This window comes from Rhinolophus ferrumequinum, chromosome 17, assembly GCF_004115265.2.
Source record: "Rhinolophus ferrumequinum isolate MPI-CBG mRhiFer1 chromosome 17, mRhiFer1_v1.p, whole genome shotgun sequence".
NCBI classification, from domain to species: domain Eukaryota; kingdom Metazoa; phylum Chordata; class Mammalia; order Chiroptera; family Rhinolophidae; genus Rhinolophus; species Rhinolophus ferrumequinum.
The window spans coordinates 14,083,511-14,096,194 of record NC_046300.1 but is presented as its reverse complement, the minus strand read 5'-3'; the positions used below and the strand labels follow the sequence as shown (position 1 = coordinate 14,096,194).

Here is a 12,684-nt window from a genome sequence, read left to right as displayed (position 1 = left end):
GAGGAGGGGCACATGTGAGTTATTAGCAGCCAGTACTCACAGCAGGGGCGGGGATGCGGGGGGGGGGGGGGCACACGGTCCAGTCAGGGGATCTGGACGGGGCATCAGCAGCATCTGCTACAATATTTCTGGTTAACTTAAGACCCCCCCCCAAGGCTTTTCCATGTGAGTTCCTCTTTGTATACATCCTCCATTCTAACTTATGTAATTTATTTCGGGGACCTAAGTGGAAAAGTTTATCCCTATAAAACATGCCCTTGTTAGGTATGTTTGTTTGGGCTTGTTAATATGAGTCTGATACCCAGCCATCTCCACCTTGACTGTTTGCTAAGCATACTTCCTAAAGCTTCCTCGTTGGTCTTTGATAAAATGGTTAAACAGTGCAGGGGCAACCTGGCCTGCTGTGGCTCTCCACGAGGGGCATCCCCTAGGTCATCCTGGTAATAGTATCACCCGGGCAGCATGGCCGGGTGTCCTTCCTTTAGGGCAGCAGAGGTGAAATGAAAGGCATCAGAAAGAGTATGAGGAAAGAGAGCCTGGAAAATGCTTGCCAAAATGTCTGTGTTCCCTCTGAGGAATGACTCACCACAGTAAGAATCTCTGTCCTTTCCAGGTGCTTGCGGATGTGTTTGGCGCCCCGGTGTATGTCATAGACACTGCCAACTCAGCCTGTGTGGGCAGTGCTTACAGAGCTTTCCACGGTAGGTGATGGATGGGGAACAGATGCCTCTGGAAGAGGTTGGGGCACTGGTGGGGCTGAGGCGGGTGGAAAGGGGAGCTTAGGATGTTTCCAGTCTGTAAGGACATTGGAGTCTTGGGGGCTGTAGCTTCATTTATCTCCCTCCCAGCACACGAGAACCAACCCAAACCCTCTGTTCCTTTATTCTCGACTTCAAGTGGAGACAAAGAGGCAGGGTCTTAAGTGAATGAGGCCTGGTCGGAGTCAGGCTGAGCACAGGGACATTGGGAAAGAACATCCAGCATGCTGAAGGCACGCAGACTTGGGTCTGGACTGCTCGTGGGCAGGAGCGAGGGATGAAGTCCAGAGCCATCTTTCCAGTAAGAGCAGGAAGTTGAGACAAAGGTGAGGGCTGCTAAGCCAAGCCTTTCAGGACCCTGGACAGCTCCATGGAGGCCCATTGCTTTGAAGGAGGCCTCGCTTGAAACTCCAAATAATAAAGGAATCTTTCCAATCTAGGCAAGTTCTGGCGAGAGCAGCACATGCCCACAAGGGTGTTCTTCCTCCCGTTGGGTCAGGTTGCTCAGGCTGCTCCTTTGGGCCACCCGTATACCTCAAGGGCTTTGTCTTCTCTCTCTAGAGGGTCCATTCTTCACACGTTTCCTCTTACCTTTTTCACACACCTGTTAAACTTCTATTTTTCTATCAGCATTGAGAATTAATCAGGGACCCTGTCCTTCTCTGAATAATTAATGTCTTTTTTTATCCCCCTCCCTCCGCACCCTGTTCACCTCACCACCCCCTCATGTCACCTCCTCTGTCAAGATCACTGGGTAATTTATTTTCAGATTGTTATGTTTTTAATTAAAATTTACATCACAGTGGATTTTACTTACATTTACCTATGAGGTTTTATTTCTTTTTTTTTTTTAATTCCCTTCAATTTCTTTCTCTTTCGTTTCTGTGCTAGTTTTGTTGGAATATACAACCTAGATATGTTTTTAAGAGGGACTTCAGTAGGTGATAATTTTCTGAGGTCTTGCAGGTCCAGAAAGGGCTTTGTTTTGTCCTCCCAAAGAATGTTACCTTGGCTGGGCAGAGGACTCTTAAGTTCAAAATACTTTTCTTAGAACTCTGAAAACTCTGTTCCATAATCTTCTGGCCTTAATTGTTGCCCATGAAACGCCACGGGTCCACTTCCCACTCCTCCTTCTGCCAATGCAGGAAAAGAATTACGCGTTGGGGACCCCACTGTTATACTCCACTGCATTTCTTTTTCGTTTTTCCTTTTCTGTGCCCATTTAGCTGTCAAATGTTACCCGAGGTACCACTCTACTCTGTCCCCCAAAACCAAAAAGTGAGCTAAGTCCTAGCAAACCAGTTCCCACTCTGAGGCCTGTCAGCCACTTTGTTTAGAGACCTGTTCTCCCCAGCTGGGTCCAGGGATTAAGCTCACATGCAGTCTGTGAATGAGAGGAGAGGGGACTGGAGTATCTCCATCAGTCTCTCTGCTGGCCGCCCTACCACTCATCCCATTTGCTCATCCGTACAGCTCTGAGCTGGGATATTCCAGCATTTGGTTAGACGACAGGGTCTCCCGTCCTCAGTGGGCCCTCCTTCACTCTTGGTGGTGTGTTTCCCTCTCAATCTGATATTACTCCTTAAATTGCCTAGAAATTCCTCACTATTTCTTGCCCACCTATGGCAACCTTCCCTCTTTTCCAGCTCTGCCACTCATTTGCTTGGTGAGTGTTGATTGAGTGCCTCCTGTATGCAGTCAGTGTGCTCGGCACTAGGACTCTAGTGGAGACCCAGTCCCTGGTCTCAGATAGGTTCCGGCTCAGCAAGGTAGGGACCTTCAGCAAACCTGTGGCCACGAATTGTGAGAAGTGGTCTGACGAAAATGGATGGTGCTTAGGGATGGAGGGTTAGGGAGCCTCCCCAACCAGTGATGGTCTCTGCTGCAGCTTATCGGAGGAGAAGGAAATAGGTACATGAGAAGAGAAGAACATTCCACATAGTGAAAAGGCTCTGAGGCAGAAGGAATGGAAAGATGGCCAGGGCGGCTTGCATGCAGTGAGCAATGGGAGGGCAGAGTAATGTGAGAGAGGAGAGGATGGCGAACCCTTCCCTTCTGTCAGATGTCAGGGGTCAGCCACCGATTCCATGACAGGTGCTATCAGTGAGCAAGACAAACTAGGCCCTGTTGAAGAGGCCTGCGTTTAAAAGATTTCTTTTCTCTCTCTTTTTTAACAGTTTTATTGAAGCACAGTTTATAAGACGTAAAAATTACCCAATTTTCAGTGTACAATTCAATGATTTGTACTAAATTTACTGAGTTGTGTAACCATCAACATAATCCAGTGTTAGAATATTTTACCACCCCAGAGATAAAATGCTGTTTCCGGTTAAAGTTCTCATTGCCCATGTGCACTGATGTGAAATGAAATTTCCCTTCTAGGCCTTGCAGCTGGGACAGACGTGCCCTTTTCAGAGGTTGTGAAGTTAGCCCCAAATCCCAGATTAGCTGCTACACCAACCCCAGGAGCTTCTCAGGTGAGAGACCATCAGAATTTGGTCAGAGCATTTGCATTGTGAAAACCAACCAGGTTCTTTTTTTCTAAAAGGTAAGTTTTTCTTTTTCACCTACATTAAAGTTGCTGTGCTTAACCAACAGGGAAATCCAACTGTTTTTTTTTAATTGTCGAGGAAACAGCAAAAGAAGCAAGATTGCCAACTGAGATTCACAGATGCTGCTGATTTTATAGCCCCAGGGGACAGATAGATTTCTGGGCATATCCTCATTGCTCCATATGCCTCAGGGTGGGCACTTCCATTGCACCTGGGAACAGAAGCCACTGAAAGACTGTCACTTAAGCACAGGGCATGCTGGGTTTCTAGCACTCACATCTGAAGTCTGGATCCAAGACAGCTATGCTATCCCTCAGGCCAGGAAATCCTTGTGAAGGCAGCCCCCACTTGTTACAGGTTGGGCTCCCCGGAAAGCAGACTCAAGGATGTCAGTTAGGATGCAGGAGATTTATGAGGGGGTGCTCTTGGGGTCTATGTTTGTGGAAGGGAAAAAGAGGAGGCAGGACTGGGTGGAGGGAGGAGGTAAGCTGCAGCGCCATCTCAGTGGAGTCCTCAGCTCGTCCTACAGGAAGTTCTGAAGCTGGGATGAGCCTTTAGAGTTTGGGTGCAGGGGCCAGGCCTTTGTAGCTCATGTCAGTCAGTCATTGTGTGCGGGCTGCAGGCAACCCCGAGATGGGGTAAGGCTGCTGTCCGTAGCCGAAGCCATCCCCAAAGTGGGCTGTTGCAGAGGTCAGGGGGAGGAAGTCCTCCATTCCTGAAGGGCCATCTGTGTGGTACATCACAACATCCGCTGCACCAGTCTCCCTGTTTACAAAGCATCTTGCAGCCCAGGAGCAGGGGTGGCTCAGACACAGGGCTCTATTCCTCACTGTCCAGGAGGCAGCTTGAGTTTCACGTTTGCCTCAGTTTTCCTTGGCCCTGAAGTGGGGTGATGTGGAGTGGGCCCAGGTGGGTACTGTGTACACCCTATGTCACAACTGAGGGACTCTGAGCTAGAAACCCCAACCTTAATGAAGGAGCTACAAGCAAACCTGCCCAACCTTTACCCCCAAAGGAGGCATTATCCTTATTATCCTGGTCAGTAAAAAAACTTTCGCTCTGCCCCCAGAGGGCAACACGACCTTCTAAGGCTGCTATACAAACATCCTTGGAAAGATAGTCTGGAACTAAAGCTGTCCCCAGTCATATATATAGAAGCACTGTGGAGAATTGTTCCCAGCATATCTTGGAAGCAGAAGCTCATGCTTTCCAGGTGACCGGATAACCCACACACATCGGTCTGCCCAAGCTTCGATTATCTTCTGTTGTGTGTCCTTACGTTTAAGAGGCAGCTCAGTGCAGTAGAAAGACCCTACACTGAGATAAAGGGCCTTTGGGTTCTGAACTTACTCTGCCTCTCCCTCACCATCTGACCTTCATGTGACCTCGAGCAGCACTCCTCAACTCTGAACCTCTGTTTCTTCATCTGTGAAGTGGGGACATCTGTCCTGCTTTCTTTCAACCTTCTAGTTGCGAGGCTTGAAAAGAATTCTTGACTGTAATGGCTTTCTTACATAACAGGAGGTCTGAAGGAAGCTGCCAGTGTTGGTTCATCAGTGTCAGGGCTCCGGGTCATGTTCCCTGAAATTCTCTAGATCAGCACTGGACATTGGGGACATCATGAGAGTCACATATGTCATTTTCAATTTTCTAGTAGTCTCATTAAAAAAAAAAAGTAAAAAGAAAGAAATGACTACTTTTAATAATATATTTTGTTTAATCCACCATGTCCAAAATGTTGTCATTTCAACATGTAATCAGTAAGAAAAATTGCTGGTGTGAGATTTTACTTTTCGTGTGTATGCGAAGCTTTTACAGTCTGGTGTGTACTTAGAGCAGTGGTTTCATTTCAAGCACTCAAAGGCATATGTGGCTTGTGGCTGCTGTGTTGGATAGTGCAGCTCTAGGCAGGTTTGTAATCAGATGGCACAGGGTGCCTCCAGCTGCCCTAAACATCATGTCCCCCCACAACTGTATTCATGGGCAGGAATCAGAGCATGGCATTGGGTAGAGAATCTCTGCTCACACACTTCTTGCTCATCAGGAGAGACATCCTGGTCTGTTCCCCTCAATTCCTTCAGCAGACTATCACTTTGTCTTATGGTCAGCCTCGGTTGCAAGAAAGGCTGGGGCAGGGTCTGGCTCTTTCATCCTCTCTGGAAGGAGCCTCCAAGGAAGAAGGTAGTTGGGGAAAGATGTAGGGAAACAAACAGCTGTATCTGCCTCATTACAGGTAGCAAACACTCAGTGTGTGTACCGCCACTCACCCTGGCTTGCTCACGGCCAGTCACGAACAGTCATTATAAAGCTAAAGAACTCTACCAGTAAACCCAAGTGTAACCTCAGAATCTTTCTCAACACCAGGTTGCAAGCCTGGCGAGTCTGATTGTTGGCGTAAGTGCCCTATTTGGGGACTGGATTGTAAATTCCTGGAGAGCAGGGTGCCATCCTCTGTTTTCTCTCTGCCACCTACAGCAGTGCTTTTCTCAGGTGGAAACTCAGAACCATGACAGTGTTTTCTCTCAGGTCAGCATGTTACAATTTCCTGCTTGGAGAGGAAATCAAAGCCCCCGTACTTTCTCTGTGTTCACAGACAGAGCTGCTCTAGCTACATCAAGAGTAGGCCCTAGTTGTGTGATCAGTTACTAAAACACTTGACTTTGGAGCTAATTAAGCCAAATTTCAGAAGGAATGGGATTGACGTGAACTACTAGTGGCATTTGTGAGTCCCAGGGAAATCTGGGTCCCTTGGGTATTGCTTGTCTGTAAAACAACATGTGCTCACCTGAGGGCACCTGCATTTCTCAGGTAAGGCTTACAGAGCCACAGGTGAAAACAGCTTTTAAAAAAAAAAAAAAGGAACAAAGAATAAGAATGTGGGGTTGTGTTCCTTTGTGTTCTTTTTTCCCTTGTTGGTTTTTTGGTTTGGGTTTATTACACAACACACACTGTGTATATCATTTTGTAGTCTACTTCTTTTAAAATTCTACATTACAACCTAAGTATTTACATTCTTAAAAATGTACATACACATTATTTTTAGTGACTACATAATATTCTATCTGGCAAATTTTACTTGAGCATTTTCCATGTCTTAGAGCAGTTGCTTCTAGTTTTTCAATTATAGTTAACCCTGTGTGGGTAAATGGTTAACAAAACCCTTTCCTGTTCTGTTAACTTTCTAGCTCTGCTTCCTTTGAGATGTAATAAAATGGAACATCAACAGTGTTAACTAAGCAACATTGCTTATGTAAAAATGGCCTTGAATAGGGAAACTGCAGCTGGAGTGGGAAAGCCATGAATATTATTATCTGATGGGAAGTCATACTTAGAGATTCCCCAAGTGCAGTGACTTCTCACGGGCATGTCTCTTGCCTATGGAGTTGTCATAAGAATTGCTCCTGTGGGACATGAGGTTTCAAAGCCAGGGTGATTCCTATACCTGTTCAAAGTGGATTTCATCACCTTGTACTTGAGCTTCACCTGGGGGACAGGGAGGCTAACAGACCCTTCTCAGGATCTGTGCGAACTGCTGTATGGCCCACTATATGGTCTCCTACCGAAGAGGTGTGCCTGCAGCCACTGTGCCGACAGGTATGTTTTTCTAATGTATCCTCTTGAGAGGCAAGGTGTGGCCCATGGTAATCTTATGCGTCTGGATGTTGAGTGATAGCTAAGAAGACCCTTTGTAGGCCTGGCACCTGACATTTAGGGTTAGTTCCTTACGAGTGTTGCAGAAGTAGAATAACTGGGTCAAAAGCTATGGGAATTTTCAAGCACCTTGATACAGATGTAAAGTCAAGTTGATTTCCAAACGGGTTGTACCGCCTACTTCCACCAGCTGTACAATGAGACCGCCATTCCAGGTATCTTCACCAGAGTTGTGTTCACAATTTTGTAGGTTTGATAACAAAAATGGGCTTCTTGTCATAATTTTCATTTTTTTAAAAATCTTAAGATGTTCAGAATTACTAGCATTTCCTTTTGGTGTGAGTTGATGCTTCCTTTCTTTTACCCAGAAGAAAAAAATTAAATTGCTAATAAATGGGATGTAAAATTTTTAAATTGCAAGTTGCAAAGACATGGAAGAGGCACCTCCCCCACCCCGTTCTAAACTGTTCTTTCCACCCCTCCAGGTGTACGCTGCCCTCCTCCCAAGGTATGCCCAGCTTGAGCAGAGAATCCTGTCCCAGCCCCGGGGGCCTCTGGAGTGAGTTCTGCAGGCCCTGGAGTCCCTGTTGACCCTGCCTGCCCAGACCTGCTGATGCTTCTTGGAGGTGTGGCCCTGGACAACGCGGATCTTCTTCCCTTTCGCGGTGGCTCTGCTGCTACCTGACTCTTGCCATGTTCCAGCCCTGCCCAGGACCACCTTGAAAGCCCACCTTAGTACATATTTCTGAACATAAATAGGCTGTTTGTGTCCCTGTGCCCTTGTATCAAGGGCAGGAAAGCGTCTCTCCTTTTCTGTCTTTATCTCAGGAAGCAGGATAACACTGAGTCTGGATATCGTGACTTTTTCCTTTCCAAAAACAGAAGTGAAGCTAATCTAGGGACCTAAAGCAGGATTGGGGAGACAAAGCCGTCCCCCTTCCCATGGCGCCAGCACATCCCCTTCTCCAACCCTGACTCACTGGCCATTCCTCCCCATACCCGGACCCCACTGTCCATCCTTTCCCCAACCCTGACCCCCAGCCAAGTCTTTCATGCCCTGATACTCCCCGCTGCCTGCTCCCTCTTCATTTCAGGCACTGAAGTGCCTCCCAGTTTCCTTTTCTGTCCTCCCCATGCTCAGTCCTCCAGGCTCTCACCCATCTTTTAGCATCTGTCCTCCCTCCCCTGCCCACCTGGTGTAACTCACCCCTTCCCACCCAAAAACACCTGCCGGGCCTGGTGAACAGGCTTCAGCTCTGCCCACAGGCTGCCTGACTCCCAGGCACATCAGACCACGTGGAGGGGCCATCGCCCAGGTAGCACAGTTTTGCGCTTGTGTGCGTGCGTTCGTGCTTGTGTGTGTGCATGTGTGTCTGTGTGTGTGTGTCTGTGTGTGTGTCTACTTTCAGTTCTCTTGCTGAAAAAATTGGGTCATTTATCTGGGAGAATTTCCCAAACTCTGGATTTTGTTAATTCTATCCCTGAGGTGTCATTTAACATGTTCTCTATTTTCTATATTTCCTATAAATTAGTAGTTGGATCTAATACAGGATTTCTTACCCTCAGCACCCTGGGCATTTTGGGCTAGATATTGATTTTGTTGTGAAGGGCTGCCTTGCTCGTTGTAAGATGTTCAGCAGTATCACACTGGCGTCTTCCCACTAGATGCCAGTATCACCCCCTCCCCCCAAGTCATGACAATCAAGAATGTCTCAGGGCATTGCCAGATGTCCCCTGGTGGGGGTGAGGGAGCAGAATTGCCCCTGGTTGATAACCTAGAGGCTTGATCAGATGCATATGTGGTTATTTTCCTTTATATGTAAGACAGCTTCATAGATGGTGTTATGTCCTTCCGTTAGGAGGCAGTTGTGTCTGGTTTTCTCACTCTTCTTTGATGTTCACGCCTAGCTCCATTTTCACTAGGAATCAAATTTTGTTACCTCTCTTTGTTTATTAGCTGGGATTCTCCTACATGAAAAGCATCCCCTAGCCAGTTATCCAATGGTATTGTTTACATAGCAGAGGCAGAATAGATTCTGTCCTCTTTATTCACCAGTTTTCAAAATAATGAGTTGATTCCCAACCATCCTCTAACAGCAACTAGATTTTTATTTGTAGTATCAGTACGATCCACTTAACGTATTTTATGTGTTTTAACCCATGGCAGTAACTATTCTTATCCTTCTTTTTGATAGCCATTCTCTCCAACTTTTCTCGTGCTTTCCTGATCTCTCTCATTCATTCTTTCTTCACCGATACTTCTGCTCTGTCTACTTAATTATTGCTGGGCCCCGAATCTCTGTCCTCGTTACTCTTGCCTTCCCATTCTGTCTTATCTTGTTGGATGATTTCATCTATTCTTGGGCTTCAACTACTACTTATATACCAGTAACACCAACATCTGTGTTTCTAGCCAGAAATCTCACTGCAATATACCAATCTCCACTTATCTTCCCTTGCCCTTCCACAAACCTCCCCCTCCACAGTCCCTGTTTCAGTGAATTGGCAATATCATCCTCCCATTCGTTCATTCGGGAACCCAAATTCAAAACTCTTTTCCCTCTTTCCCATCAATCCCAAGTGATTTTGGTTATTCCTTTGGTAACTCCTAAAGCAGTTCCTTTCTCTCCATTCCTCCTGTTTTACTTTAGACCCCTTTATTCCTTGCTCAGATTATTGCAAAAGCCTCCGTAGAAAGTCCTCTGTGATCTGCCTCCTGCAAAATCCTCCAGATTTTTCTTCTGCCACAGGCCTTTGCCTTTGTTGGCACTTTAGTTAAACCAAACTGCTTATGGTCTCACCCAGAGTGGAAAATGCTGCAAACGGGTCTGAAACCTGGTGGATCAGAGCCGTGGCCTGTGGGAAGTCAAAAGGAAGGGGTTTCGAAAATGAGTGGGACCAGAGAGATGACATCATCTTGAAAGGGAGTGGTGCCCCTTGCAGGCTTGGCGAGTAAAGGGGAAAAAAGGAAGCAAGAAGCTGATGATGATGGCTTATCAATAGCAAGTCAAAGATTCAGAAGAAAATGGACTGTTCCCCGCCATGGCCACGTAGACGTTCCTTACTAAAGAAATGTTACATTATTGACCAACAGAAAAGGGCTTTTTTGGACCAAGAAGCAGAGAAAGCCACTCGATTCATTCTCCATTTTACCTCTGCCCCCATAGAGTTGCCTGTTATTGCACGCATGCCAACATAAATAGCAAAAGGAATTCACCATTTATACAAGTATAGGAAGAAAACGGAGTGAGAATCATAACTTTTCAAGCTGATGAAATACTCAAAAGGAAAATGGGACAAAGTAAACAACCCTGAAATACGAATTTTAAAATAATTAAAAAACAATTGTGAATATAAAAGAATACCACAGATCAGAAATTCAAAAACTCAGAATAAAAATGAAAAAGCAACAGGCATATGTGAAAAGGAAACTGACCAAACTTGGGAAAGAGTTTGAATAAAAAGATAAAATCATCATAATTATGAAGACTGCATTACAACACATCTAAATTAAAGTAAATATGACTGCAAGTACAGTAAAGCATATAGAAGAAAGGAATGAAAAAAGCTAAGACCGCAAAAACAATATAAAGGAAGAGCTAAAAAGGCCCAGAAAGAAAATGATGGATAAAAAGACAGGCAAAAAAAGATTAACAAGTAAAATCAGAGTTCCTGAAGCCAAAAGATAAGACAGTGGAACAGAGTTAATATTTAAAACTGTACCCCAAGAGAAATTTCTGAAAACTCGAAGACCTGAATCTGTATCTTGAAGGGGCCTATCTTGTTACTTGGAAAATTGTTCCAGAATGATCAACTAAGACATATCCTAGCCTAACTATTACACTTTGAAGGTGAGGAGAAAACTAGGTCAAAAAGACCTAGTCTTTTGCAAAGGAAAAATCAGGTTGGCATCAGACTTCTCAAAAAGCAAGTAGCAGTGGAGCAACATTTTCAAGAAACTTAAAAAATTTGAACTAAGTGTTTAGTATCCAGCTAAGCTGTCCTAAGTATCAAGGAGATCTATCTATCTATCTATCTATCTATCTATCTATCTATCTATCTATCTATCATCTATCTATCTAATGTTTTAATCATGCAATAGCTCAGGAAATAACCCCTTAGGATTCTACAAAGACAAACTTCATCCAAGTAGGAGATGATTGGGGAAACTTCCACAAAAGGACTGGTAGTGAGCATTGAATATCTTTAATTTTAGATCTGAGGTCAAAATGAACGTAGGGATAAGGGTGAAAGAATAGTATCAAATAGTCTATGTTTTAACAAGGTAAAAGCAACACAACTATAAATGAAAAGGGAGAGAGGAAGCGGACAGTACAAAGAGCTCTTTGTTGCCAGAAACAATATGTGCCAATCAAACAGTATCACTTTAGGTTGACAGAACAAATAGTTGAGGCTTAAGGAAAAAGGGAGACAAAGCATTATATAAAGATAACAGTATAGTATAAAGATAGTCACTAGGATAAAAGTAGACATCTCCCTCAATGCCCAAACAGACAATCATAAAGGCACTAGATCACATAGTGAAAAACATGCAGTAAATGTAACATCATACACACAGCAACTGGAAGGACAAGCAGGCGTCAAATTAGTAAATGGAAGGACTCAACTCCTCTATTAAAAACTTTCAGATTGGCTCACAAACCAGTATCTTACTGGCTGTTATTTACAAGAGACACATTTAAAGTAAGTGACCCAGAAAGGCTAAAAAGGAAAGGGATGGGCGACAATATAACAGCAAATACAAATTATGAAAAGCAGATTACAGTATCGATGTTAACAAGGTAGATGGAATTCAGGAAAAGATTAGACACGACAAAGAAGGACACTGATGTTAAAAGCCACAATTCAAAATGAAGACACACTGGTTATGAATGTTACAGCATCAGCCGGTTGGTTTGTCAACTTCAAATGATAGTCTTTGATTCCCACCTAGAGATTCCAACAGAATCAGTATATCTTCTGAATATATATATTGAACTTTGCACTTTTAAGGAATAATAGATAATACACCTTTTATCCTCACAAAGATTGGCCGTTTATTATACTGCAAAGAAAACATCTAAATTTCCACAAGATAGAAATAATACAGTTTTTAATCACAATGCAATAAAATGAGAAATTAATAAAATGTTTTTTAAAAGTCACACCTAGAGAAAGACTTTCTGTGAAACTACTCTTGGGACAAAGGAATATAAACCCAAATTTCAGAGTTTCTAGAGAATGATTGGTAACAAAGTCTAATTAAAACGGTAGGTGAAATATAGTTTTAAAATACTGTACCATTGATAAAAATAAAAGATGAATTTAAAATACTCAAAAAGCAAAAAAAAAAGTGAATAAGAGAAAGGGGAAATAAGTAACGACAATCACACAAGTGAGGAAAACAGGAAAAAATAATAAATGAGTGGTATTTTGATTATTTGAAACAATAAAAATAAACTAGCTAAGAAGTAAGGAGAGGCAAGCAGAAATACACAAAATAAAAATAATAGTGAAAAATTAACATTGGAACAAAATATTAAAGAGTATTTTCTACAATTCTGCAAATAAATGGGAAAACCTAGATGAAATGGTAATGACCTAGGGAAATATAATTTACCAAAATAACTAGTAGAGACAGAAAGTTTAAACAAACTAATTTTCATAAAGGAAACAGAAAAGATTGTCAACTACCCTATAAAAAAGACACTACAGTGTTTCCC

The 12,684-nt window shown here is 43.7% G+C and overlaps 1 protein-coding gene across 4 annotated transcripts in view; it reads left to right on the top strand.

Moving 5' to 3' along the window:
• The window catches only part of XYLB (xylulokinase), a 43,970-nt gene extending 31,659 nt beyond the window's left edge, over nt 1-12,311 (top strand). For 3 of the 4 annotated variants that reach the window (XM_033133126.1, XM_033133125.1, XM_033133122.1), the window contains 3 exons: nt 614-701; nt 3,141-3,235; nt 7,447-12,309. In XM_033133126.1, coding sequence (XP_032989017.1) covers nt 614-701; nt 3,141-3,235; nt 7,447-7,524 — 261 coding nt within the window. In that variant the 3' untranslated portion in view covers nt 7,525-12,309. Of the gene's footprint in view, nt 1-613; nt 702-3,140; nt 3,236-7,446 lie in introns of all 4 variants that reach the window. The other variant, XM_033133124.1, reaches the window with a different exon arrangement.
• The last annotated feature ends 373 nt before the right edge of the window (nt 12,312-12,684 follow it).